The following is a 27,722-nucleotide window of genomic DNA, read 5'->3' on the forward strand; positions in this document are numbered from 1 at the left end:
AGCCAGACCAGAGAGGAAACCGAGGAGAGAAGGAGAAGGAAGGAGAAGTGAGAGAAGGGGCTAGAGGAGAAAAGGGAGGCAGGAAACCCATGAGCAAGAAGGAGTGAGGGAACCGGAGGAGGGAGGAGAGAAAAGGGCGGGAGTCCGAAGCGAAGTCAGAGAGAGAAAGAACCGAGTGGGGAGGGAGGAGAGGAGAGAAGGAAGTACCGAGAAGCGCAGCGGGGAGGAAGAGACAGCGGGCTCTGGCTCCTCCGATGACAAGTGCAGCTGGCTGGTGCTGAGTGGGGGAAGCCACTCGTGGGGGCAGTCGGTGCCACGCTCTCTTCTCCGCTCCCAAGATGATGAAGAGGCAGTTTAATTGGATGCGGCAGCAGCTCTCCCATCCCAGCATCACAGGACGGTAAGGATCCAGCCTCGAGCCCTTCAGCTCCCCGCTGGTGGGGCTGCCAGGGAGGCAGGAAGCTGCACCGGAGAGCGTTGCCCAACCACCCCCCGACCCCAGCCTTGCAGCAGGTTGTAGGCCAGACGTGTGCCTGGCCAGGAGCCGGGTGAGAAGCTGTGATGACCACCGAGGCCCTGCGGTTGAGTGACCGAGGAAGGGGGCCGGGGTTGCTCGGAGCAGCTCCATTTCTTGGGAAGCTTTAGCTAACCTCCGGGGGGCTTGGGTAACTCGGCCCTCTTGGCTGGGAGAGCTGGAGGGGCACAGCAACGGTGCTCAGTAGCGACTCCTGCTGGTCGTTTATAAATCAAGAGCAGCTGGCTGGCTCCACTTGTCCTGCTGGACCAAGCAGCAGGGCCCCTCCATCCAGCCAGGCCTCGAATTGCCCTGTAAGCTCAGCTTCGATGGTGCGGTTCAGCCCCATGAAAATGAGGCCGGGGGCGACCCTAAGCCTGGCAGGCTAGGCAGGGAGGGCCTGTCGCATTGTGCCCCTCTGTGCGGCAGGATGGCAGCCAGGGGTTACGGCCAGGGAAGTGTAGAAGTCCGCAGCAGAGGGAATCCCCCAGGCCCCATTGGGGTAGAGAGGAACAGAGATGCAGGAAAAGCAGTAACAAGACTAAAGGAACATTCCCTACCAGAGCTTCTCTTCCCTTCTGGGCTGGAGGCCCCATTTGGAGCTAAATCCTCCAAACTGTATCATGGGAGCTTCCTCTTGTATGCCCCAGTGTCTCGGAAAAGCCTGCCTGAGGTGGAGAGGGGCGCAGGGAGTGTCTCCGTAGGCTGATGAGAGGGGAGGGGGCTCTGGGCGTATGCCCTGCTCTCCTTTCCTCTCTGGGTCTCTAACTATATTTCCATTCCTGCCATTCCCCAGCCCAGTGCCACCTCTGCTTGATTGTTTTTCTTTCTATTTGTTCCTCTTGCAAAACCTTGAAAGCCCTGGCAGGGCTGGGCTCTCCTGTCTCAGTTCTCACCCACACACTCACATTGTTTTTTTTAATGTCAGGAGACTGAGAATGGCTTGAACTCATCTCACTGTTTGCCTGAGCCCCCAGGCCAGGCAAGTGGGTCTTTCACTGGGAGCAGTAGGTTATACTGCTGCAGGCTCTTCCCCTTACCCCAAAGCAGTCCCCTCCCTCAATTCCCCCTCCCCCTGCATAAGGACTAGGACACTTGCAGTGGCTCTCTTCTCCCCATATCCTCTGCATTAAAGTGGTCTTCTCCTCTTCACCTGCCCTTCACTCTGGGCACAGTCCCTGAAAGAAGAAGCCCCTGGATTGGATGGACTCTGCGGGCAGCCCCTGGTAGGAGGAGGAGGAGAAGAACCAGTACTGGGGCCAAAAGCTGCTCAAGTGCCTAGTGATTTTGGGTGCCCAACCCCGACATGTCTTGAAGGGCCCTGATCACTAGAGGGCGGGAGCTCAGCGCCTCCTGACAATCAAGTGTCTCTGGTGTCTCTGGTGAGGTGCCCCAAATCACTAGAACACTTCTGAAAATCTTGACCTAGATTCCTTGTTCAGTTGAGAAGGAGCCAGCGTGGACCTCCAGTGCTATCACTCTGCCCTGTGCCTGAGTCCCAGCCCCCTCTGCTCTCAGGTTGGGAGCCATTCTCATGCCTCACATCCGCTTCCTGTGAGCCCACCTGAAAGCTCCTCTTAGTCAAGCCCAGCCTTAGACGGGATGATTCAGGACCCACCATCTCCCATCCCCCTGGACTGACCCAGAGCCGCTGTGGTTCAAAGCCCTCCCTCTGTAGGAGGCTGGCCGGAGGTCACCAACTGCAATAAGTCTCTCTCTCTCCCTCCCACGCCCTCTTCACCAGAGCCCAAGAAACAGCAGAGTTCCTGACTGAAGACTTGCTGCAGGTAAGGCATGGGTTCGGTCCATGGGCATGTGTGGGCCTGTGCCTGCATGTGGGGTGAACATCTGGTGTGTCTGTATATGAGTTACTCTCTCTCCATGTTTATATCAAAGTTACAGTGCAGCCTCAGCCTGGATTTTTCTGCATCCTGGAATAGTACCTAGGTGCAGCAGTGGGTGATAGACCTCTGACAAGCCTCCATGATTACATCAGTGGGGGACAGAGCTAACTCAAGCCTGAGCCCTGCCTCCCATGCTAGTTCTGCTGCTGAGACCTTGTCTACACTATGTCTCTAGCCACATTAGGGACCCCAGTTACAACACAGCCTAGCCACACTGAAATGTGGGTTGTTTTTTTCCCGTGTAGACCAGACAAAACCATGTTATAACCACATTAAGGAAATTATGTGACATGGGTCCAGTCTACACAGGCAAAATCAAGCGGTGGTAGAACAGGGTCACCATGCAAACAGGCTGTACCTATAGTGTAGGCAAGACTTCAGAGTCCAGCCCTCCACCCCTCTCTGGCAGTGGTTTGGGATGGGGACACACCACCTCACCAGATCTCACACACACAGGGGAGGCACCAGAGGGACATGGATGGATGTCAATAGGCAGAGGGGGTTACCCCGTACCCTCCACACTGGAAGAAGGGAAGTTCTCTTACCTCAACACATAGCTGCCTTCTCAGCTAGGAAACCCCAGCAGAGAGACCCCGAGGCAACCCTGGAACCTGATACATTGAGGGGTGGCTGGGGAAGAGAATCCCGCAGCCCAGTCCCACCGGCTTCCCAGTCTCTTCCCTCTCTCTAGATAGAGCAGAGAATCGAGCCAGCCAAACGGGCAGCGCACAATGTATCCAAGAGGCTCCAGGCATGCCTGCAGGGGCAGTGCGGGGCCGACATGGACAAACGAGTGGTAAGTGCCTCTGTCCCAGGCTCCGCTCCCTGGCAAGCTGTCTCTTCAGCCTACCCATGAAGTGGTTGTCAGCCCCTCCCCCAGCAGCCAAGCCCAGCTGCTCCATGCGAGACTCTGCTGGGTGGAAGATGCTTCAAGGGTGCAAAGCACCTGAGACCTGAGTGTTACAGTGGCACATTTATTCCCCTCCACCATGGAGGGTCTGATCTGTGCAGGGTGGGGATTAGTTGAAGAGAGTGAGGCAGGGTTATGGAGCCTTAAAGACCATAAAAAGAAAGGGAGTACTTGTGGCACCTTAGAGACTAACAAATTTATTAGAGCATAAGCTTTCGTGAGCCACAGCTCACTTCATCGGATGCATTTGGTGGAAAAAAACCAAATGCATCCGATGAAGTGAGCTGTAGCTCACGAAAGCTTATGCTCTAATAAATTTGTTAGTCTCTAAGGTGCCACAAGTCCTCCTTTTCTTTTTGCGAATACAGACTAACACGGCTGCTACTATGAAACCTGTCATTAAAGACCATAGTAGCCATTTGCATCATAACCCCTCCCATGTATCTCCTTGACTTCTGCTTTGATTCTCAGGCTGGTGAGGAGGATTCTGAGGAGGGACTATGAGGTGGGGAACGGATGTGAAATGTGTCCTGTGTGAGGTGGCACTTCCTTGGCTGGCCTTGCCATCAGCAGGTTGTGGTGCTGAAGGTGTCACTCCCACACTGGAGGGGAAGGGAGGGTCTGACCTGTCTGCTCATAGTTTCCTCTCTCCCCCTTCTCCCCCCCTCCTTGATTCTGTGCAGAAGAAGCTTCCCTTGATGGCTCTTTCCATCACTATGGCTGAGAGCTTCAAAGAACTAGACACCGATTCCAGCCTCGGGTAAGTGCCCACAGGGAAGAGCCCTGAAAAGTATCAGTGCCTGGTACAATCAGCACACACTCCCCAGGTAGGGTGACCAGATGTCCCAATTTTGTAGGGACAGTCCCGATTTTTTTCTCCTGCTGATAATAGCTCATCTTAACTAATTAGCCTCTCACAGTTTGTATGGCAACTTCCAACTTATCTGTATATATATAATCTTACTATATGTTCCATTCTATGCATCTGATGAAGTGGGCTGTAGCCCATGAAAGCTTATGCTCTAATAAATTTGTTAGTCTCTAAGGTGCCACAAGTACTCCTGTTCTTTTTCCCAATTTTTGGGTCTTTTTCTTATATAGGCTCCTATTACCCGCCCTGTCCCGATTTTTCACATTTGCTGTCTGCTCACTCTATCCCCAGGTCACTGGTTCAGGTGTTCATGCTCCCAGACTGAGCCTCTGAGCACTTGCATCAAGGTTAACGCTGCCAGCCACAGGGCGGCACCCCACCCCTGAGCACATGCGCTGGGGGGTTTGTGCTCTCCACCTCTGAGTGCAGCAGGATTGGCACTGCCTGCCTTCCTGGTGCACTACCCCGCAGGGAGAGGGGGAGGGAGTTTGGGGCCTGCTGTGATTCTCCCCTTCCATTCCTGCAGGAGAGCTCTAGAGATGAGCTGCTTCATACAAAGCATGCTGGCCAAAGTCCTGTCTGAGTTTGAAATCACCTTAGAGAGAGACGTCCTACAGCCTCTGAATAAACTGAGTGAGGTAGCCCTGATCTTTCTCTTTCTTATCTTTGCTTTCCCCAGCCTCTCTTTGCTCACTCTCCCTCCATCTCTCCTGCCTGCTTGTGCTCTCTGGCCCATCTCTGCTCTCTCCCCAACCTTCTCGCCTCTCTCTCTTTGGGATTGCACAAAATGCAGCATAAACGCAGCCATTCCTGGCAGCACAGGGGTAGGAGCTGTAACTAACTCCTTCATCCCAATCTCGGCTAGGAGGAGCTGCCCATCATCCTGAAACATAAGAAGAATCTTCAGAAGCTGATCTCGGACTGGAACTCCATCAAAAGCAGGTACTGAGCGAGGGGGAGAGGTGGGTTGCAGCTGTGATCCAGATGATTGCCCCTTGGGCGTGGTGATTGAGGGTGGGGAGGGCTGACAGCTGCACCCTCAGATCAGAAAGGATCTAAGTCCCTGACACGCAAGGATGAGTCCAGATGCAGTGTGCACTCGGGAAGTCCCTTCCTGTTAAAGACACTGTGGATTATGCAACACAAGCAGAACAGGCTGTCACCTGGGGCAGCAAAATGCTTAGTTCTTCTTCGTGTGGGTGACTCCAGCTGGTGCAGGGATTATTTGCCTGTCTGCCCATGCCCCTAGGACAGGTCCTGGTATTAGGCGTGGGGGGACTATGTTCACACATTCTGAATGAGCAAATCCTGTGCCGGGGCAGAAATGGAGGCTTTAACCCACAAGTAAATGTTCGTCCAACGGGAAAGAGAGAGTCAACCCTCCTGCTTCTAGGCGTATTTACGTATCGGCTAGAGTTCTGATGTGGATGGAGGAGAGGGCTGGAGGGTCTGTGCCTCTCCATTTAAAGTGTCAGCATCCCTGGTATTAAATGCCATCAGGCTTCCTGAATGTCTGCCTGATTCTTCTTTTGCAACCCAAAGGCTGAACCAAGCTGTCAAGAACTCCAGTAACAGTGCTGGCGCTGGCCCTGGCCCCGGGGGGTCGTCCGCTGCCATCAAACTGGAGAACCTGAAGGAAGAGGAAGAGGAGGTGAAGCGAAGGGTGGAGCAGTGTAAGGCGAGTGGAAAACGAGTCCGCCCTCTTTGGGGAGGGGAAGCTGATGACTCGAAATGGGGGAAAGGAGGCCAGGTCTGGGTTCATTCTGAGAGCTGGGCACCGATCCACTCATCTCTAGCGGTTGTGTCCCGGAAGGCCCCAGGAGCCAGTCACTAGTTACAGGCTAGAGCTCTGTCTAGAGTGAGAGGGTTGGTCCAGACGCAGCCAGCACCATGGTATGCTGGCCTTGGTAAGATGGCTGTGTCCCAAACTCCAGAGGGGATAGACAGCCAGCAAACTCCAATGCCAGCCCCAGGCCCCAGTGTAATCGAGTAGGAAAGGGTTTAGAGCAGCAGTGTGGTGGTCTGAGAGTAAAGCCGCTGCAGAAGAACTTGGTGGGGTGCTCACAAAGGAGCTGAGAAACCTGCAGCAAAGAGGAACATATTGTAGAACAGAACGTCCATCTTGTGGCTCAGAAACAGGCCTGGCACTCAGCAGATCTGAATTCAGGTCCCAGCTCTGCCACAGACTCCTTGGGGGACCTTGGGTAAGTCGCTTCAGTTCTCTGTGCCTCTAGTCCCTGGGGGTGACAACTCTGCCTTCCTCCCTGCCTGTGTCTGTCTTGTTGGCCCAGACGGTGAGTTCCTCCATGCAAGGACCGTCTCTCATGCAGCACCCAGCACAACAGGACCCTGATATTTGCTGGGGCCTCAACCCCAATCCTAATAACAAAGAGGAAGCATAGACTTATTTCCTAGGGGGCTGAAGGGAGAATGCGAATGCTGACCAGTGTAACCCCAAATCTAACGAGCCAGCTCCTCTGGGCTGCTGTCTTCATTTGCCTCTGCTCCAAATGCCAGTAAGACCCCCTGCATCTCTTGATGTAGCCTGCTGTGTGTTCATGGCCCAGATCTGGTGATGGGAGCACTGTCTGGGGGACTGGTGGGGTTAATGATGAGGGCTGATAGGGGGCGCCCCTTCATTGTGGTGGTGCTGAGGAGAAGGTTAATGTTCGCGCTATCTCATTTCCAGGATGAATACATGGCTGACCTCTATCACTTCTCCACCAAGGAGGACAGCTATGCTAACTACTTCATCAAAGTAGGTCCCGCCCCTCCGTGCTGTTCCCTCCCCCCACAGCCATCCCAGCTGTGCACAAGTCCTCTAGGATCATCATGTTGTGCTGGCCTCTTCTCTATCCCATCCCACCGCCCTGCCGCTGCTGGCGAAAGAGGCTTCTCCCCTGCTGTTCCCACTCCGTCTTCGCCACTCTCCTTTGCATTGCACGTGCCATCTGAAAGCGACCATCCCTGTCAAATCCCCCGAGACCCAGTGTCTCTGAGAGATACTGTGCAGAGTAAAGCTGTGATTTGCCTGTGATCTGTCTGGCAGCTGCTGGAAATCCAAGCTCAGTACCACCGGAAGTCTCTGGAATCCCTGGATACAGTCTTGGCAGAGCTGAAGGAGACCCACAGCCCCGCAGGTGGGTAGGATGAGCCGGGCTGGGGCAGGGTTTTGTGGATGGCAGTGTGAATAACTACACATGGAATGTAGGCAGAAGGGGTCAATTCTCTCTACTGCTTCCTCAGGGTGTCTCCAAGCGCCCACTGAGCCTGTTTGCTGGGCAGCTCTCTTCCTCACCCAGTTACCCTGGGATTGTATGAACACAGCAGGGCAAGCTTTGCGCTGGAGCTCTCTCACTGGAGAGACCAGAGCTAGGAGTGAGAAGAGAATTCGGCTCCCACGGCTCATTTGGTCCTCGGCCTCCCTGCTGGGACTGCCGATCGGAGGGCAATTTACAGCCAGGCATAGTGATGGCGGTTTGGTGATATGGAGCCCCTGTCCTGCTAGGAAATGGGTTGACACCTCTCACCTCATTTACCACAGAACTGGCTGTTGGATGGTGATGAGCACTGATCCCTTCCCAGCCTGAGCCTGACCTAGAACCAGATGACTAGGAGAGAGACTCAAGCACCCTCTCCACTGGGGGTTTGTCCTCCACCGCCTCCTGATCTCTCTCCTCTTTTCCAGAGCCCCCTTTTTCCTTGGATACCCCGGTGTCAGGGTATTATGGGGTGCCTTTGGAGACGCACCTGAGGACTTTGGGTCGGGAGGTTGCCCTTCCCATTGAAGCTTGTGTCATGATGCTGCTGGCGTCGGGCATGAGGGAGGAGGTAGGTGCCGCTTGCTGCCCAACTCCTTCCCCCAACCACAGCCAGTCCATCCTGCTGTCATGCTATCTCTCACCTCCCTCCTCTAGGGGCTCTTCAGGTTGGCAGCAGGGGCCTCGGTGCTCAGGAAGCTGAAGTGCAGCTTGGCCAATGGCTCCAACGCACTGGAGGAATTCTACTCTGACCCACACGCTGTTGCAGGTACGTGCTACAGGCCCAAGGTAAGGGCCCCGGAGACACTGACTGGATGAGTGGCAGCCCCAGAAGCATGGTATTATCTTTAAAGCAGCAGTTCTCAAACTGGGGGTGGGGTCATGAGGTTATTATGGGGAGGTGGCAAGCTGTCAGCCCCCGCACATGCTGGGGCTCAGACTGTCAGCCATGCACAGGGCTGACAGCCAGAGCCCTTCACAGCTGGGAAGCCAGAGAGCAGCGGCTGCTGGCCAGGTGCCCAGCTCTGAAGGCAGCACTGGCCCCAGCAGCAGTGCAGAAGTAAGGGTGGCATGGTATGTGTGTGTGGGGGGGTCATCAAAGCCTGAAATAATTTCAAAGGGGTTCCAACCAAAAAAAAGTTTGAGAATCCCTTCTATAAAGCATGACCTTTTGCCTCCATCTCAGGTGCACTGAAATCCTACCTGCGAGAGCTGCCCCAACCCTTGATGACCTTTGAACTCTACGATGACTGGTTTAAAGTAGCCTGGTAAGAAAGAACCTTCTTTAGCAGGCTAAATTATCAAAAGGACTGCTCTGATTATGGACTCTTCAGCAGGGGTGGTCAAACATAACGATCCGCAGGTTAGATCTGGCCCACATGATATATGGATAGCATTCTGCCGAGAGGTACTGGTGACTGCATCGGTCACAAACCTCTCTGAGACTGGGCAGAACACACTCTTCCATTAACATGACTGCTAGGATGAGTTAATCCAAGCCCCCCACCAACACAAAAGGGGGTTGTGAATCAGCCCTGGGAGTTTGGACTGAGTGGGCAGAGAGCTTTTGCTGAGTATTGTTGTGTTTTGTGCTTGTCTGTGAGGAAAGGAGCAACTGAAAGCACGGTGTCTAGACAGTCTGACCTTGGAAGAAGCCTGGGGAGAGATTTTTCGGGTCAGGCGGCAGGTTGAAAAGGGTGTTCTTAGTATGGTGAGCAAAAGATGCTGTTTCCTGCTATTTGATTCCTTCTGCTTTCAGAGGCACAGGATTTTGTACATTCTTTGTTGTAACTAAACAAAACTACCTCAGAGAAATACCTGACTACCACCAACTTCTGCTCTCAACTGAACCATACCCAGGGCCTCACATTTTGGGTTGAAAAGGGGCAACACTCATGTCAGGCGTGGGATCTGGTTTCCAAGGAGAGAGCTTGTGAGCTTGGAACCAAGATGGAACAAATCCTGGAAGGGCTTGCAGAAATCAAAAATGGCCAGCAGGATATAAAACAAGCCCTCAAACAGGAACTGGAGACATTGCAAAAGGTATTAAGACAAGAGCTGAAGATTTCCCAGAAAAGGCTCAGAGAAGACTTGCAGGCCGAGATGAGATCCCTGTTGGAGTACCAATGACAAAGTGCCCGGACAGGTTGGCAAACCCAGCTGCAACACACCCAGGCTGGAATGAAACCGATTGATGAGGTGACCAACAATCGACCTGCCATAGGCCAGAAGTTTTCCCACAAAACAGCAGAGCCAAGAAAGCTTTAGCCAACTGGGAATGGGCTAACTGAGATGAGCTGCAGCAAGGACTTAAGGAGCTGAAAATTTAGGTCCAGAGGAACCCAAAGGGTTGCTGACCTCAGAGGAAGGCCACCGCCTGAATGAGGAATTAAGCCAGCCAGAGGATGTGGGGAAGACTGGACATTTACAAGGTTTCTATCCAGTTTGTAATCCACAGCGGCCCAGAGGGGAGAGGTTGGTCTGTCCCAACTCAAATGAGTCAAAACCCCACTATCATTCAAAGAAAAACTCCCTAGGAAGCTTATGTAGTTCAACTCAACATTATAGCGCCAATGAATGGCTGGGAGGAAGGACAGGAAGGAATGTTACTCACAGCCCCTGTGGGTGGCCCAGCTCTGATTGGGTTGCAGATCTTACCCCTAGAAAACAGACTGTGTAATCCAGACCTGGTACAAGCCCTTGACATGTGGTTTGGAGCTACCCATCAACCTGAGCTGGCCAGGGCACAGCTAAGAGCTAGAAAGAGAGGGAAAGAAGAAACTCCACCTGAACTGGCAGAGGGCCTGCAGAGACTTGTGTTCATGGCATACCCAGATAACACCAAGGGGATTTGGACTTACAGTGGGACTTGGACTTGCAGATCAAGATCAAGATCAGCGAAAGGACGCCAAAGACACACTGAGAGGTTGGGGGAATTGGCTGCAGAATTTGATTATTTTCTTGCAGGACTTCACCAGGCAAGGAAGGAAGCATCTGCTAGTGAGGAAGAGGGAAACTGCTTGCCATGAGCCCTGTAAGTATAGCTCTGCCTCTGATGTGTATGATGAAAGAGGGGATTTTAATCTGGTTTGTGACCGTATTGAATAATGACAAAAACTGATACATTTGATTTGTAAAAGAAGAGAAATTGACCTGTATGCAAAAATTAAAGGAAATGGTTCAGTTAAACGCTGGTACTGTGACAACACTGGCCACAAAAAGGATTGTTATAAATGTCAGGCAGGCCAACGCAGACTGCCACAAGTGGCTAGTGAAAGTCTCTCTCTCTCTCCCAGTTTGGGAAATGAGGATACCCCAAGCTGAAAGGGCAAAGCTTGGTGGAGGTACCAGGATCAGCCCCACCATTTTTGTTTATATGTGGGCATTTAAACAACATTCATGGGAGTTTGACTACAGTAGGATCTGCAGAATGCACAACGGTGATTGACACTGGCTCAGACACAGCCACTTATTAAACCAGATACACTAAAATGTCTTGGGGATCAGGGTTCCCAAACTGAACCACCTAACCAGTTTCAAGTGGAGACAATGACTGGGGCAAGGGCACCTGTCCCAAACTGGGTTTGAAGAATGGACCTCTGGAATTCGAGCAAGAAGTCTGGATGGCTGACAATAGTGCATGATCTCAGAATTGGCTTGGATTTCATTGTGGCTAATGTCTGTGGAATCAGTGCCAGGAAAGGTGCCTTACAAAGTCAGTCTTGTGGCAATTGCCCTTTAAAGATATGGGCCAGGCAGGTGAGACAAATGGTATGTAGGCAATTGATTTACAGTGAGTGAACTATCCTGCCCCCAGGGGCAGAAACCATTATAACAGGTACATGCTGTAGTAGTTTTCCAGCAAGGGAGTGGTTGAAACCTGTTCTGAGACCCAGAGTCTCAGGGAATTCTTAGCTGCTCAAGCTCTTGTGAATCTGAAACAGGAATTGATTTCTGTTCATTTGCTGAATGTTTCTGACAAGTAGCAAATAGTGAAGAAGGGAACTGTTTAATTGGCCCTCAGGGTGTGATTTAGCATTTTCAGAGCTGAGAAAGGCTCTGGTGATGACTGCTCCTGTCTTGGCCTATCCATGTTTCAAAACCCCTTTCATGCTGGACACAGATGCTAGGGCTTATGGTATGGGGGACAGAACTTCAGTTTGGCTCTTCCCTCCCCTCAAATCTGAGAATGTAGCTGTGGAAGTTGAGGCTGGAAAAGTTGTTACAGAGGTGAATCCCCCATTCAAACAATAAGCAGGGGCTGGTTCAGCCAGAAAATTCCACAGAGACAATGAGCATCCCTCCGGGGTTGACTGAAAGGGGCCCTCTCCCTGGTTGTTTAAAGAAAGTCCATAGTGCGGGGGACGAAAAATCTGAGAGGGCTACTGGATGGGAATAAAAAGCAATTTGGGCTGGTGATGTGAAAACGTCTGGACAAAAGGCTGCTGTACCTATATAAATCATTCACCTTGTATCATTTTTAATTTGCTAAACTGTTTATTTACTTTCTGTTTGGGATGGGTCATACAGGGCGTCACCATTTGGGGCATTATCAGGATGATGGGCCGAGCTAAAATGGGGGGAGTGTTATGCTGAGAGGTACTGGTGGCTTCCATCACAAACCTCTTTGAGTGTGACTACACTCTTCAGTTAACATAACTGTCAAGATGAATTAATCAGAAGCTCCCCCCCAACACAAAAAGGGATTTGTGAACCTACACAGGAGTTTGGACTAAGCGGGTGGAGGACTTTTGGGGGAGGAGGGGCAGGCTGAAAAGAATGTTCTTGGTGCTGTGAGCAAAAGAAGCTGTGTCCTGCTATCTGATTCCTTCTGCGTTCAGAGACACAGAACTTTGTAAATTCTTTGTAAATAAGCAAAACTGCACCAAAGAGATCCCTAATTGTCACCAATTTCTACATGGATGATATTTTCATCCTCTGGACAGACAATTTAAACTCTCTCACAGATTTCTACCACAACTACGACTACCACCACCCATCCATTAAACTCTCTCTGGGATGCTCCCACTGTAGTCAACTTGCTGGACACCACAATCAGCTTCAACAATGGAACCCTACAGACAGCTAGATATAAGAAAACAACAGATTGCCACACCTACCTTCATAGATCCAGTAACCACCCCTAACATACCAAGAAAGCTGTTATCTACAGCCAGGCACTCGCATACCGCAGAATATGCTCTGGGATATGCACCTTAACACACTCAAAACCGCCTTCACCAAACAAGGACATTCCACCAGAGAAGTAGATCGCATCATGAAACAAGCCACCTAAATACCTCAAGAGAACCTGCTTCAATACAGAAATAAAATCCCCTCACACCCCTGTCACCTATCACCCCACACTGGAGGAAACCATACAGGGTATAATCAAACAACTACAACCATACTCGATGGAGACCCCATCCTGAAAGAAATTTTTCCTGAATCCCCTCTTCTGGCCTTCAAACAATCCCCCCAACCTCTCCAAGCTCATCATCAGAAGCAAGCTCCCCTCAGACCAGGACGCACCAACTCAAAGTGGTATCAGACTTGCCAGAACAATAGATGCAAAACCTGCAGACATGTCTCCATTGCTACAATGATCGACACCCCTCATAACACACCTATTGCGATCCATGGGTCCTACACATGCCTATCACAAACCTCTTTGAGTGTGAATACACTCTTCAGTTAACATAACTGTCAAGATGAATTAATCAGAAGCTCCTCCCCAACACAAAAAGGGATTTGTGAACCTACCTCATCCAGTGCACTAACTCCCCCAATAACAACTATGTGGGTAATACCAGACAATCACTACATTCTGTCATGAACTCACACAGGAAAATGATAAAAGGATAAAAACACCACATCACCGGTGAGTGAACATTTTTCTCAGAGCGGTGACTCAATATCTGACCTATCAGTTCTCACCCTCAAAGGAAACCCGCCCAACACCTTCAAAAGATGAGCTTGGGAGCTTAAATTCACTACTCTCTAGACACAAAAAATCATGGACTGAACAGAGACACTGGATTATAGCAACAATCTGGAAACCAATAACACCACACACCCCAGCTGCTTTTTTCTCCCCCACCCCACCTTCCTTTCCTCCCTGTGACTCGGAGCGGTGCAGTTATGTTGTAGCCATGTCAGTCCCAGCATAAGAGAGAGATAAGGTGGGAGAGGTAATAGCTTTTATTGGACCAACTTCTGTTGGTGAGAGAGACAAGTTCTCCAGCTTACACAGAGCGCTTCTTCGGGGCTGGGCAACCTACTGACAGGGCAGGGCCACACTACAAACTTGCACTGGCGCAGCTCTGCCATTGGCTTAATAATTCCACCTCCGCAAGGCATCTTCACCAGAAGCACTACAGCGCGGCACCCACCTTGTCTGTCTAATATCTTGGGACTGACAGGGCTGCAACATCACTGCACATGCCAGTTTCTGCTTGCAGCTGGAACGTCCCCGTTCCCAAACTTGACTAGCAGCTCAGGTTGAAAGGGGGCAGAACTATATTCCTATTGCCCAAAGTCTAAGCTTTCCTTTTAAAAAAGAAGAGTATGTTTCTAACCCCCTTGATTGCGGAGAGAATGTTCCACATGTGAACTGAGTTGAAGGCATGCAGTGCTGTCTGCCTGATTGTGCAGGGAGCCAGAAACAAGGACTCAGGGGATTGAAATCTGCTGGCCCCTATTCATCTGATTGGAGTATCAATTTTAAAGTGCAGTGATGATGATGCTTTGTCAACATTAGCTATTTAATGGCTGGTCATTTTAGGGGATGGAATGGGGGTGGGGTGGTGAGAGTGAAGTAAGTTGGGTTGGCATTTGGGAATTGCTGCAAGGAAGGAAATGCAGAGGAAGGAACAGAGGAAACTCACAAAGACAGGGAAGGGAGAGAGAGAAAAAGATGATAGGGAAGGAAGAGAGACAAAGGGCAGGAATAGCCGTGATCTAAATAGAAGCAGATTTTCTTCACAGTGAATGCAACAAGAATGCACTGAATAACTAATAAACAACTGTATTCTCCCCTGGATCCCTTTGCAAGCCCCAGCTGACACCAGAGGGCTTTCCACTGTGCATCGTGCAGAGCACATAGGAATAAGTTCTGCCCTCTCCCCAAATGAGTCTGATCCCGTTCTTCAGCCTGTATTGGAATGGAGAGGGAAACAGGGTTCTCGCCTCTCCCTCTGACACTGCCTCCGTCCTTCCTTCTCTCAGGCCAGATTGAATCTCTTCTTTTCTCTCTCCTCTCTCAGTTTCAAGGAGCCAGAGGGTCGCCTACAGAGCCTCCAAGACACCTGCAGCCGGCTCCCCCAGGACAACTACAACAACCTGAGGTAGGGGGCAGGGATCCATCAGTCTCTAGGCTTTACACTCTGCCCATCTCCATGGTATCGCAGTGCCTCAGCTGGTGAGCAATCCCCTATCCTGAGACCAAGGGGCTACGGTCCTCAAAGCATCCTAGCCTCAGCCTCTGCATGTCTCCCTGGCAGTCAGAGACCAGGATGGGGGGGGGAGACTCCTAAGCTGACGTTTGGTGTGTTACAGCGCACAATGCCGACCCCTCTGACAGTGGGCGCAGCCTTTGCCGTGCCCCCAGCCAACCCCAGAAGTGGAACCCTGCTCTCCTGCACAGCACTCACACTGAGACTGGGGCCTGGTCTCCATGCTATTGGCATCCCCACTTGTTCTGAGGGAGAAAGGGAGAGAGAAACCCAGTTGGGAATCCCCATCTCCCCGTGTGGCTATGCAGAGCAATGATTCCTATGGCCAGGAGGGACAGCATTCCCCTGATATTTACTAACCGCCTGCCTTTTTCAACAGGTATTTGATCAGGTTTTAGCCAAGCTGGCTGAACATCAGGAAGTGAATAAAATGAGCCCTAGCAACATCGCCATCGTCCTGGGCCCCAACCTGCTGTGGTCACAGCAGAGCAAAGGGTAATGCACAGGGCTCCCCAGGGTGTCAGCAGCTGGGGGTGATCCAGGGCACGAACCTCCCCACCACCACCTCTGAATGTTTCCTCTACCAGCCTCCCCACAAAACAAGTGCTGTGGCCATGAAGCAACCAGCCCTGGCTGGGATTTATTAACCATCAAGGGCAGTTTGAGAACTTTTAAAGAAAGGGATTTTTTTTTAACCCCAATGGTCCATAGAGCTTAGTAGTGACCAGCAGCACCTGCTGCTATTCCCATCCTAAACTCCACTAATGTACCGCACCCCTGATCTCACCCACACCCCGCTGTTCCAGTTCTAGGCCCCTGCCCCAGCTCTGCAAATGCACCCCAATCCTCACTGGATGCACCTCTTTCTATTCCAGTCCTGCCCCACCAGCCAGCTGTCCTAATGTACTTCAATCCTGGCCTTTCATTGTCTTGCCCCCATCCCACACCTCAGCCCCTTCACCTGTCCTGATCTGCAAACACCTCCCGCTGTTTCAGCCCTCTCTCCCTCAGCTCTACCAATTCAACTCCGTACTGACCTGCACCCCTCTACCAAGTCTCATCCCCCAGCACATAGCTCTGCCAATCCACAGGGAGTTTATGCAAGGGGGGCAAATATCTATTGGGCAGTGACTGAGACCCAACACACTAGTGGCACATGTGACCTATGACAGGGCTTGAATCCAGGTTTATCAAGGTGAAAGGGGCAGTGTGCTCATTGCACACAGCACCACGTAGCCCAACCTCAGAGCTGCACCCCTCGGCTGTGCTTTCTGCTGCGAACCCCTGGTGCTAATAGTACTCCATGAGTTTTTGACTAGTGTGACAGGGCAAGGCCAGATGGCTATAGAAAAGTAGTGGGAGATAGATATATTAGCTCCAGGCTAAACAAATCCCTGGTACCAGGATAAGTGAAATGGCAGCTGCTCCAGGTCAATTAAGACATCTGGGGCCAATTAAGAACTTTCCAGAAGGCAGGGAGAATGCTAGGTTGATTGGGACACCTGAAGCCAATCAGGGGCTGTCTGAAACTAGTTAAGCCTCCCAGTTAGTCAGGTGGGTGTGTATGTCAGGAGCTGTGGGAGGGTACAAGGAAGGAGGCCCTGAGGTAAGGGTGAAGTGGAGCTTGAGGAAGTGAGGGCTGCTGTGGGGGAAGTAGCCCAGGGAATTGTACATGTCATGTTTCTAAAAGGCCAGCTACCATAGCTGATACTATTAGGGTCCCTGGGGTGGAGCCTGGAGTAGAGGGTGTGCCGGGGCTCCCCCCCTCCACCTTTGCCCCCTGTTTAATCACTGAGACTGGGAGACAACAGAGACTGTGCAAGGAAGGATAACTTCTCCTCACCTCCCTCGCTGGCTTATGATGAAAATGGCTCAGTAGACTATGACTCTTCTCTCGAGAGAAAGAAGAGTTACGTGGAGGGTCACAGTGAGCCTCTGAGGCTAGTGAAATCCGTCAGGAAACGCGGGACCCAGGGAGGCAAGGACAGAGCTTTGTCACAACTGGTGTCAGAAGTGGGACTTCGTTCATAGCATGATGAAAGAAAGAGGTTTAAAAAAAAAGTGCACTGGGGTTTTGGATTTTTTGTTTGTTTGTTTGTTTGCTTTATACCACAATGGAGGAGGTGGTAAGAGCTCTGGTACAAGCCACGGCAGCCCAGCAGGAGGCCACCCAGGGTCAGGCAATGGCACAACAGAAGTCTATGTGGCTACAGCAGGAAACCAAACAATTATTGATGAGCCAGGTGACCCAAGATCATGCCCTCTTGAGAAAGGTGGTGGACCAGCTGAAGATCCTCACCACCCAGGCCTGGGGGCCCGATGGGACGCGAACCCTGAGGGCCACTGGTTGTCTGCCAAAGATGACGTCAGGAGATGATGTAGAGGCATATCTCCTCTCATTCAAAAGGACTTCTAAGCGTGAGGCGTGGCCCCAGGAGCAGTGAGCCAGCATTCTCGCCCCTTTTTTGTGTGGAGAGGGCCAGAAGGCCTACTTTGACTTGCCTGCCACAGATGCCACTGACTATACCCGTCTGAAGGCAGAGATCCTAGCACAAGCAGGGATAACGGCAGCGGTAAGGGCCCAGAGGTTCTATGAGTGGAAATACTAGGAGAACAAACCCTCGAGGTCCCAGCTATTCGACCTCATACACCTCACACGGAAGTGGTTAAAGCCTGAGGTGTGCAGGCCGGAGGAGATTTTGGAGACCCTGGTCATAGACCATTACATGCAGGGACTGCCGCCAGATCTCCACAAATGGGTAGGCCAGAACGATCCGTCCACGTACGACGAGATGATCACACTGGTAGAAAGATGGATGACAGCCAGGGAACTGACCCGACTACCCAAGGAAGACCCCTTTCGAAGCAAGCACCCAACCCCAACCCTGGAAGGTTGGGCAGGCAAACCCCCGGGGAATCCTAGGTGGAAGAAGGGGGGGCCAAAAACCAGTGGGGATCCCAGAAGGAAGGGATTGGCCTGAGTGGGGGGAACCCCGGGACTAAACCCCCTAACCCCTGGGATAGGGGAGTGATTAAAAGCAATTATAGATGTTATGCATGTGGGGAGTGGGGACACATAGCAGCACAGTGTCCCAGCACCGAGGAGCCTATGCAATGTAACTTGGGGGATTGGGAGGTCCCCTGCTCCCTTATCCACCTCGCGGGGGTCATATTAGCTCCGCATAATTACACCAGGCCAGTGAGGATAAACGGAGCAGAGACTACAGCGCTTGTGGACTCTGGGAGTGCTATCACCCTCATATCGGGTAAGCTGGTAAAAAATAGTCAGCTTCTACAAGCCAAACGCGTAGCAGTGACGTGCGTGCATGGGGCCGTGAACCATTACCCCACCATCCCAGTGGAGACAGAGGTTCAGGGAAACCCCATTGAGGTGACCGTGGGCGTAGTTCCTAAACTCCCATATCCTGTAGTCATTGGGAGAGACTATCCAGGGTTTGATAATTTACTCTCCCCGGAGAGGCTGGAGGGAGATGGGGACCCTGAGGACAGCGACTTGTCACCGGGGGAATGTCAACCCCCGATGTTCGCTGAGATTTCTCAGGATCTGTTCTCAGCCCCCCAAAAGACCCGGAAGACAAAAAAAGAGAGGAAGGCCGCGAAGGCCTTGGGAACCCGGATCCTGACCCAGGGCCAGAAGACCTCCCTAATAGGCAGATGGACGTGAGCAGCCAACAGAGAAACTTCCACCACAGAAGGTGAGCCAGAGGCTAGGCCAGCCATGACGGCGGCAAGCCATTGGAAGAAGCAGAAGCTGGCCCCTGGGAGCTTGGGCAGGTTAGTCCTGGGAGAGAGACTTTTGGGCGGGACCAGGCAGAGGACTCTAGATATGGTAACGCCAGGAAAGAGGTGGCCGAGATCGATGGGATACCCGTGGGTGGGAAGGTCCGGGGTCCCGGACCTTACTTTATAGTGAGGAAAGATCTCCTGTACCGCGTGGTGCAAATGCAGGAGCAAGAGATACAACTTCTGGTGCCACGAAAACATCAAAAAGCCATATTGAGTCTCGCCCACAGTCACCTGTTTGGAGGACACCTAGGGGTAGAGAAAACCCAGGCACGGATCCTGCGGAGGTTCTTCTGGCCAGGAATACATGAAGATGTCCGGCGATACTGCACCTCTTGTCCAGAGTGTCAGTTACATAGCCCTCGCCCACATTTGCAGGCTCCTTTGATACCTCTTCCAATAATAGAGATTCCTTTTGAACGGATAGCCATGGATCTGGTAGGGCCCCTAGAGAAGACAGCTCGGGGCCACCAACATGTGCTTGTTGTATTGGACTATGCAACCCGGAAGCTGATCCCCTGCGCAACACAGTTTCCAAGACAATATCTAAGGAGCTAGTACAGATCTTTGCCCGGGTTGGGCTACCCAAGGAGATATTGACTGATCAAGGGACACCTTTCATGTCCAAGTTGATGAAAGATCTCTGTTCATTGCTCCATGTGCAAGCCCTATGGACCTCTGTATACCACCCACAAACAGATGGCCTTGTGGAAAGGTTCAATAGGATCCTCAAGGCCATGATCAGGAAAGTGGTGAGCTGGGATGGGAAAGATTGGGATACCCTATTGCATTACCTCATGTTTGCCATCCAGGAGGTTCCGCAAGCCTCCACGGATTTCTCTCCATTCGAACTACTATATGAGCACCACCGTCGGGGCATATTGGATATAGCCAGAGAAGCCTGGGAAGAGGAGCCAAATCCTGGAAGGAACATAGTTGAGCATGTACTGCAGATGAGAGATCGGATAGCCCGAGTTACACCCATTGTACGGGAACACTTGGAGAGAGCACAGGAGACCCAATGAACCCATTTTTAACCACCAAGCGAAGCTTCGACGGTTCCAATCAGGGGATCGGGTGATGGTACTAGTGACCACAGCAGAAAGTAAACTGTTTGCCCAGTGGCAGGGACCCTACGAAATAATCGAAGCCATGGGAGAGGTGAACTATAAGGTGCGGCAGCCAGGCCGCCAGAAATTGGAGCAAATTTACCACATCAAACTTCTAAAACCTTGGCACGATCGAGAGACATGCTTAGTCATGCAGGAGACCCTTCCCCAGGAGGATAACTTACACGAGCAAGTGAGGCTATCATCTGACTTGACGCCGATCCAAAAGATCAAGGCAGCCGACATGATTAATCGCAACAGAGATGTGTTCTTTACAAAACCAGGGTGGACGACTGAGACCTATCACCATATCCGCACGATCCCCAGAGCCAAAGTAACATTGAGACCCTACCGAATCCCAGCAGCCAAAAGAGAGGAAATCAAGGCCGAAGTAAAGAAAATGTTAGAATTGGGGGTTATTGAAGAACCTTACAGTTAGTGGTCCAGTCCAATTGTTCTAGTGCCTAAACCTGATGGTACCATGAGATTCTGTAATGACTTTTGCCAACTGAATGAAATATCCGAGTTTGATGCATACCCCATACCATCGATGAACTGGTTGACCGACTGGGTAGTGCCCAATTCTTGACTACACTGGATCTGACAAAAGGGTACTGGCAGATTCCTCTGACCAAAGAAGCTAAAGAAAAGACGGCATTCTCCACCCCGGATGGGCTATTCCAGTATACCGTCCTCCCTTTTGGGCTACATGGGGCCCCAGCCACATTCCAGTGCCTCATGGATAAGCTGCTGTGCCCCCATACTAGTTATGCAGCTGCATACCTAGATGATGTTGTCATCATCCATATGCCAGACTGGGGAAACCACTTGGAGAAAGTTGAGGGAGTACTGCGCACCTTAAGCCGGGCTGGCCTCACTGCTAATCCCGCTAAATGTGCCATAGGGTTAGCAGAGGCTAGGTACCTGGGATATATTGTGGGAAGGGGCATAGTGAAGCCCCAAACAAATAAGCTAGAGGCAATTCAAAACTGGCCACGGCCGACCCGAAAGAAGCAGGTCCGTGCGTTCCTAGGCGTGGTATGCTACTACCGACGGTTTATTCCCCACTTCGCCACTAGGGCAAGTCCCCTAACAGACCTGGTGAAGGCCCAAGGTCCAGACATGGTAAAGTGGACCGACGCAGCAGAGAGGGCATTTACAGACCTTCGGACAGCCCTCTGTAATGACCCCGTACTCATAGCCCCAGACTTTAACAGGGAATTTATTTTACAAACAGACGCTTCTGAGGTGGGGTTGGAAGCAGTTCTGTCACAAATGGTGGGAGAAGAGGAACACCCGATCCTCTACCTAAGCAGAAAGCTTCTCCCAAGAGAACAGAAATACGCAATGGTCAAGAGAGAATGCCTTGCTGTCAAATGGGCTACGGAGACACTGCATTATTACCTCTTAGGCCGGCGATTTACTCTTGTGACGGACCATGCACCCCTCCAGTGGATGCAGCGGAATAAGGAAAAGAATGCAAGAGTCACCAGGTGGTTCTTATCCCTCCAACCATTCCAGTTCCGCATACGGCACAGGGCTGGATGCCACCATGGCAACACTGATGGTCTGTCACGAGCATACTGCCTGGCGTCCCAAGTTGCCCAACTCTATGGTGTTGAGCAGCGGGCGGGGATATGTGACGGGGCAAGGCCAGATGGCTATAGAAAAGTAGCCTGGAGCTAATATATCTATCTCCCACTAAACAAATCCCTGGTACCCTGGTGAAATGGAAGTTGCTCCAGGTCAATTAAGACACCTGGGGCCAATTAAGAACTTTCCAGAAGGCAGGGAGAATGCTAGGTTGATTGGGACACCTGAAGCCAATCAGGGGCTGTCTGAAACTAGTTAAAAGCCTCCCAGTTAGTCAGGTGGGTGTGCATGTCAGGAGCTGTGGGAGGAAGTTGTGCTGTTGGAGAGGCTGAGTAGTACACCCCATATCAGGCACAAGGAAGGAAGTCCTGAGGTAAGGGTGACGTGGAGCTTGAGGAAGTGAGGGCTGCTGTGGGGGAGGTAGCCCAGGGAATTGTACATATCATGTTTCTAAAAGGTCAGCTACCATAGCTGATACTATTAGGGGCCCCTGGGATGGAGCCCGGAGTAGAGGGTGGGCCCAGGCTCCCCTCCCCCCCCCACCTTTGCCCCCTGTTTAATCACTGAGACTGGGAGACAACAGAGACTGTGCAAGGAAGGATAACTTCTCCTCACCTCTCTCGCTGGCTTATGATGAAAATGGCTCAGTAGACTGTGACCCTTGTCTCTAGAGAAAGAAGGCTTACGTGGAGGGTCACAGTGAGTCTCTGAGTCTAGCGAAATCTGCCAGGAAATGCATGACCCACGGAGGCAAGGACAGAGCTTTGTCACACTAGCTATAAAATGGGTTCATCCTGCTTCCTTCCATGATTCACCTCCAAACAGGGCCCATGTTCAGCAGAAAGACAGTTGCAAGTGCGGTTGCCAGAGGAGGAGCAACAGCTGCATTAACTGTCCATTTCTAGCTCCATCCTAATGGCTCCTCTCTCTCTTTTTATCCCTCAGAGACCCGTTGCAGCTAGACATGGCCTCCGTGTCCTCCATCCAGGTGGTGGGCATCGTGGAGGCCCTGATACAGAATGCCAACACCCTCTTCCCTGGAGGTAAGGCAATGCTCGACTAGATCCCGGCTTCTCTTAGGGCAAGTCCAGTGGAGCCAGTGCTGTGACACCAGGGTCAAACAGATGGGAGTGAGTGCTATTCAGAATCAGGCCCTGCATGCTCAGAGTCTGAGATGAGAAGTGTACAAATTCAAAGGAGTGAGCCACGCTGACATGAAGGGGTGTCCTGTCCAGGGTGGTTCCCTTCTCCTCCCCTGCCCTCTCTGGTAGGCTGGCAGCTGCAGTGCCGAACATGAAGAATGGTTTAAAGCCGGGCAAGAGGGAGATCTCTGAGGCGGTACAGCTGGGCTCCCCACCCAGCCCTTCCCTCAGGGGACTGGAAATCCAAATGGCTCACTGTGAAATTTGGAATCCTGGTTTCAGAAATGGACAGGTGAGAACAAGGAGAAACCCTTGGGAACCTCATATAGTGACAAAAGTCTGCCCAGGGGCTCCATGGTCGAGCTAACGTAGTGACATTGGCAGTGACCTGCCTTCTGGCGGGTGGCGTCCTTCTTTCACCCACTCTGCACTTGAGGCACCAGCCCCCGGGACCTGCTGTGCATGCTCTTGGAGGGCTGTGGGGCTCTTGAGGAATGATGTCATGCAGGGTCTGGAGAGTCTATATTGATGGGAGCTGTCTGCCTCCAGGATGAGGGAGGATAAGGAAGCTCAGTGCATTGTGATGGGGCCACTGCCTGCTCCCAGACTTGAGGCCAATACACTCAATACTCCTCGGGGAATTCTGCACCAAAAATTTAAAAATTCTGCACACAATATTTTAAAATAACACAATGTAATCCCAAGTTTCAATTATTTTCATAATTTGTTTCAAAACAGCTGTCAGCCACCCCTCCTTCCCCTGTCCCCATGTGGCCCTGCATCCCTCTACCAGCTATCCCTATCTGTCCCAGCACCCCCAATCCCATTCCAGCTCAATGCTGTCACCCTACTAGCTCCTGTGCCCCAGCCCCATTCTGTCCCCACACTAGCCCTTCTGAACCCAAGTCTATGTGACCCTCCCAGCAGCCCCGCAGTGTCAGTGTCCCCACCACATCCCATGCTTCCTCACCTGGCCCCGCAGGCAGGGCACTGTGAGGAAGGCAGCCACTGCCCACTCCCTCTCCATAGCTGGCTGCTCCAGCTCTGAGCCAGCTGCCCTCTCTTCTGGTGTCACAGCAGCCACTGATGGGCAAAAGGTGTAATTGCAGTGCCTCCCTGGCAAAATGTATTTTGTTCTTGGGACATGAATTCTGCATGTGTGCAGTGTCGCAGAATTCCTCTGTGAGTAACTCGAGGAGAAGAAGAGAGTGAGGAGTTCCTGTGGGTAGGTGAGTGGGTTCTGAAGGATGGTCTGTGTTGGTTGCGCTCTCCCAGAACACAATCCAAAGCCCATTAGAGTCAATAGGGTTCTCCCAGTGACCTTTGGATCAGGCCCCTAGAACTCTGCATGGGGTGGCTTTGCTTTGGATGTGGGGAGTGTCTGTGCAGACACGGAGGTGGGTGCTTCTATGCTGCATTAATTCCCTTTATTTTTTTTTTTTAAAAGAGATAGACTTCAATGTTTCGGGCATGTTCACTCCCCCCACGGAAATCAAACCCAGTGAAGCCCCTCCAGTGGAAGAGCCGTCGCCTCAGCCCCTTCCTGCCAGCACGCCCTCTCTAACAGCTGGAGAAGCGTAAGTGTCTGGCAGTGAGTGAGGCTGTGCTGTTCTGTCTGTCCCCTGCCCGCTGCAGAGAGATGGGGTCCCCACATCATAGACAGTGGCATCTTCTGTATGAGACTCTAGATATGAACTGAATCTTCCTCCCTTACCTTGAGGTTTGGCACGCACAGTCCACCACCAGAGGAGAGAGTGCTTCACAGAGCCCCGATATGTGCTTTCTCTTGAGGTAGAGCAAGAGGAAGGATAGTCCAGCGTTAGTGTTCTAGCCTGGGATTCAGGAAATGTGGGTTCAATTCCTTGTTCTGCCATAGATTCCCTGTATGACCATGGGCACCTCACTTTGTCTGCAAAATGGGGAAATGGTAGTGCCCTATCTCATAGGGGTGCAGTGAGGCTCAGTACATTAATGATTACAAAGGCACTCAAATGCTATGGTAAAGAAGGCCTATAAATAGATCCTACAATAGTGATGTTCAGTATCTTCTCCTTTTTTCTCTGTCCCTCTCCCTCAGCATCCTGGATAAGCTGCAGTGCTGACCTATGTCAGTTGTATAGCTGCCTCTGCATCCCACACCATTGTCTCCTAGCCATATCCCACCCGGGTGTCTGAGAGGGGAACCCCTTGCCACCAGTGTCACAAGAGGAGAGCTCCATCTGTTTCCCCAGTGATGCGTGTCTTTAGCACAGTCACCCTGCACCAGTAACTGCTCACCCCATCCTACCACCAGCTCAGTACGATTCATCCTGGAACTCTGCACATGCGCATTTACACCCCCATGCAGCTAACAGCATGATCAGATGCTAGGTGTGTCACCCACAGTCACACGATGTGTCTCTGGCAGTCACACATATTTGAGGCCCATAGTTCATGTCTCCAGCAGATGTGATTACAGAGACCTGACATGCCCTTTTCCCACAGCAGAAGAGACCCCAAGATGTCCTCTGGACCAGTCTCCCCAAAGGCAAGCAGAACTTCTCCTGAGGCTACGGGCCCCTCGGCTGATGACACCACACGCAAAAGTAAGTCTGGCAGGCTAACACACCTCAATGCGTACAGTCTGTCCCGCTTCTGGTGCATGGCCCAGGCACCTACATGCTGCCGATGGAACTGCAGCTCAGTGGGCTCACCAGTCTGCTGAAGGGTATGACTCAGCTGGGCGAGGCCCACACTGGGGTACATTGGTATCAGGGGCCTGCCTGAGTGGCCCCACCAGTGCTGGCTCCCATCTTGCCCTGTTCCAAGGTTGGCTTCCCCTCACCAGCCCTGCTTGTTCTGGGAGTGAAGGGGATGCTGACAGGTGATAACATTGGGTACCGTCTCTAAGCAAGGCTATGACCCAGAGATGTGGGGAAAGGGGCACTGGCCGGGGGACTTGAGCTGGTTCTGGCTGGGCATACTGGGATATAACACGCAATATGGACGTGGGAGCATTTATCGAGCTGGGGCAGAGGACCTCTAGCCTCTCTGGCTGTTGGGCTTTTCCCCTGCCATAGTACCAGCCTCTGTCATGCCACAGATATCCCTAATGCAGTTTGACTTGTGGCCTATCTAGTGCAAACAGAACACCACTGTGGGGCATTAATGCCTATAATCCTCTCAATTTACCCATCCTGCCCCTTCAGTGGAGGCAGCAAGCTCATCCCCTGGCCATGGGGAAGGTCTTAGCACTCTGCATTGGTGCCTCTGGCCAAAGCTGCTACGGGCAGTCCCGTAATTATTTGTGGGGTCCTTGTCAGGGATTAGGCCTCATTGGGCTGGGCACTGTATGAATACATCATGGAGAGCTGGACCCTGTCTTGTCCAGTTCAGCCGGGCTGGAAGGCAAGAAGCTGTGCCATGGGACTTGGGCATGGGAGTACAGGATGGGAGAGCCAGGAGTCAGGCTGCAGACCTGCCATGTAGGGACCATATGGATGGAAAACAAGCTGGTAACAAGCTTGTTTCCCTGTTTGCTTTGCAGTGAAGCGACCTGCCCCAGTCCGACCCACGGTGCCCCCGCCACAGGTGCAGCCTCGAACCCAAACTTCCACACCTCAAAATCCACCTGTGCCTGAGAGCACTGCCATCCCCAAAGTCTTCCCTCGCCAAACGGTGAGTGGGTCCATGCGAGCTCCCACTGTCCCACCTCCGCTTCCACCCCAGCCTGCCAGACGCCAGAGTCGAGGTGCTCCACTGTCCCCCAAGCCTACAGTGACCCCCAAGTTGCCTCCAGACACCATGAGGGATGAGGGCTCTGCAGCTGGCCAACCTCCTGCACAAAGCTACAGTACAGAAACCGCTGTAGACTGCACCCCAGAGATAGAAGGGCCGAAGGAACCATCATCTCCAGGAGGGTCAGGCTCTTCAGCCATACCCCAGCCAATGGTCCAGTCCCCAGAAAATGACTGAGACCTCCTGGAAGCTTTGAAAGCATCAGTTCTGCCTCCCAAGGATCCAGGGAGGAGGCGGGAAGAGGGACTGGTGCTCCTCCAGAGTCTGGCACACCACATACGGCAAAAATCTATCTAGCAGCTCAGGTGGGATCTTGTGAAGATGGACCAGGATGATCCATGGGATTATGTTTCCTGGAAGGTAGTTCACAAGTCTCCAGCCTTGAAAGTGGTCCCCTCTCCTCCATGTGCTTCCCTTATCTCTCTTCCCAACACTCCCTGCATGTGTGTCTCCCTTGAAATGGGGAACTCCATTCTTCCCTCGTCTCTCCGTATTGGCACCTCATTGCCTATACCTTCGCAAAAGTACGAGTGGACTTGCTCTTTCCCCTTCAACTACCAGAAACTTTCCATAGGAAGACACGAACGCCAGCTCCTGGAGTTCTAGGATCCTGCCACAATCTAAGGAGATAGGGGATCATTAGACGTTTATCTAGCATTCCTCTCCTAGCCTTCCCAAATGATTCTGCTTCATTCAACTAATCTCAGGTTTCATAAATCCCCTCTCGTACTTTCAAAGGACCCTGAAGACTCTAGAGAGCAAGGAGTTCATGGCTCTTCCTTCTTTTTAAAGACTGGATTTCAGTTACAGGAAACTCGTCTGTATCCAAAATGGTTCAGAGCCATTCAACGCATATTCAGAGAAATGGAGTGTATGCACTGAATTGCAATTGATTCACACAGCAGAGGCCATGACTGAGATGAGTCTCCAATGAATGAGGTTTGGATACACAGGGCTGTTCTGACATTTTCTACGTACGCAATGCAATAATTCTCTATCTTTGGAACCAACATTGCTTTCAAATGAGTTCTGATAAACTCCTCCCACTAAGAATCTCTGACGTTGACACAGTGGGGTTTGGGATAGGACTATTTTTTGAATATGTTGCTGATGTTATTTAAAGACTTGGGGCCAAATTTCTAGTTGGTATAAGCAAGCACGACTTAACTAACTTCAGTGGGTTGATCAAGTCTGCACTCATCAAGTTTGAATTTGGTCCTGGGCTTGTACGTGAGAAAACCCAGTAAAATAATTGCTGCTTTCTGTCTGTTGTGTTTTGCGGTATCTCACGGTTTCCTTTGATAATGTACTTTTACAAATATATATGTATATACATATATTTTAAAGAAAAAGTCTCAACTTTGTCACACTGAATGAATGCTTG

The 27,722-nt window shown here is 51.7% G+C and overlaps 1 protein-coding gene across 1 annotated transcript; it reads left to right on the forward strand.

Annotated features, from left to right (window-relative positions):
- Positions 1 to 27,684, forward strand: SH3BP1 (SH3 domain binding protein 1). The gene is given in 19 exon segments (XM_038404956.2): positions 1 to 400; positions 2,259 to 2,301; positions 3,110 to 3,214; positions 4,012 to 4,088; positions 4,726 to 4,837; positions 5,065 to 5,141; positions 5,742 to 5,877; positions 6,889 to 6,957; positions 7,249 to 7,339; positions 7,888 to 8,030; positions 8,117 to 8,228; positions 8,646 to 8,727; positions 14,725 to 14,805; positions 15,293 to 15,306; positions 15,309 to 15,408; positions 22,365 to 22,462; positions 24,009 to 24,138; positions 25,046 to 25,146; positions 26,088 to 27,684. Coding segments are annotated over 19 exon segments (2,061 nt in total). The 5' UTR covers positions 1 to 338; the 3' UTR covers positions 26,516 to 27,684.
- Positions 27,685 to 27,722: the final 38 nt, after the last annotated feature.

The sequence above is a fragment of the Dermochelys coriacea genome, chromosome 1 (genome assembly GCF_009764565.3).
Source record: "Dermochelys coriacea isolate rDerCor1 chromosome 1, rDerCor1.pri.v4, whole genome shotgun sequence".
In the NCBI taxonomy this organism is placed as follows: domain Eukaryota; kingdom Metazoa; phylum Chordata; order Testudines; family Dermochelyidae; genus Dermochelys; species Dermochelys coriacea.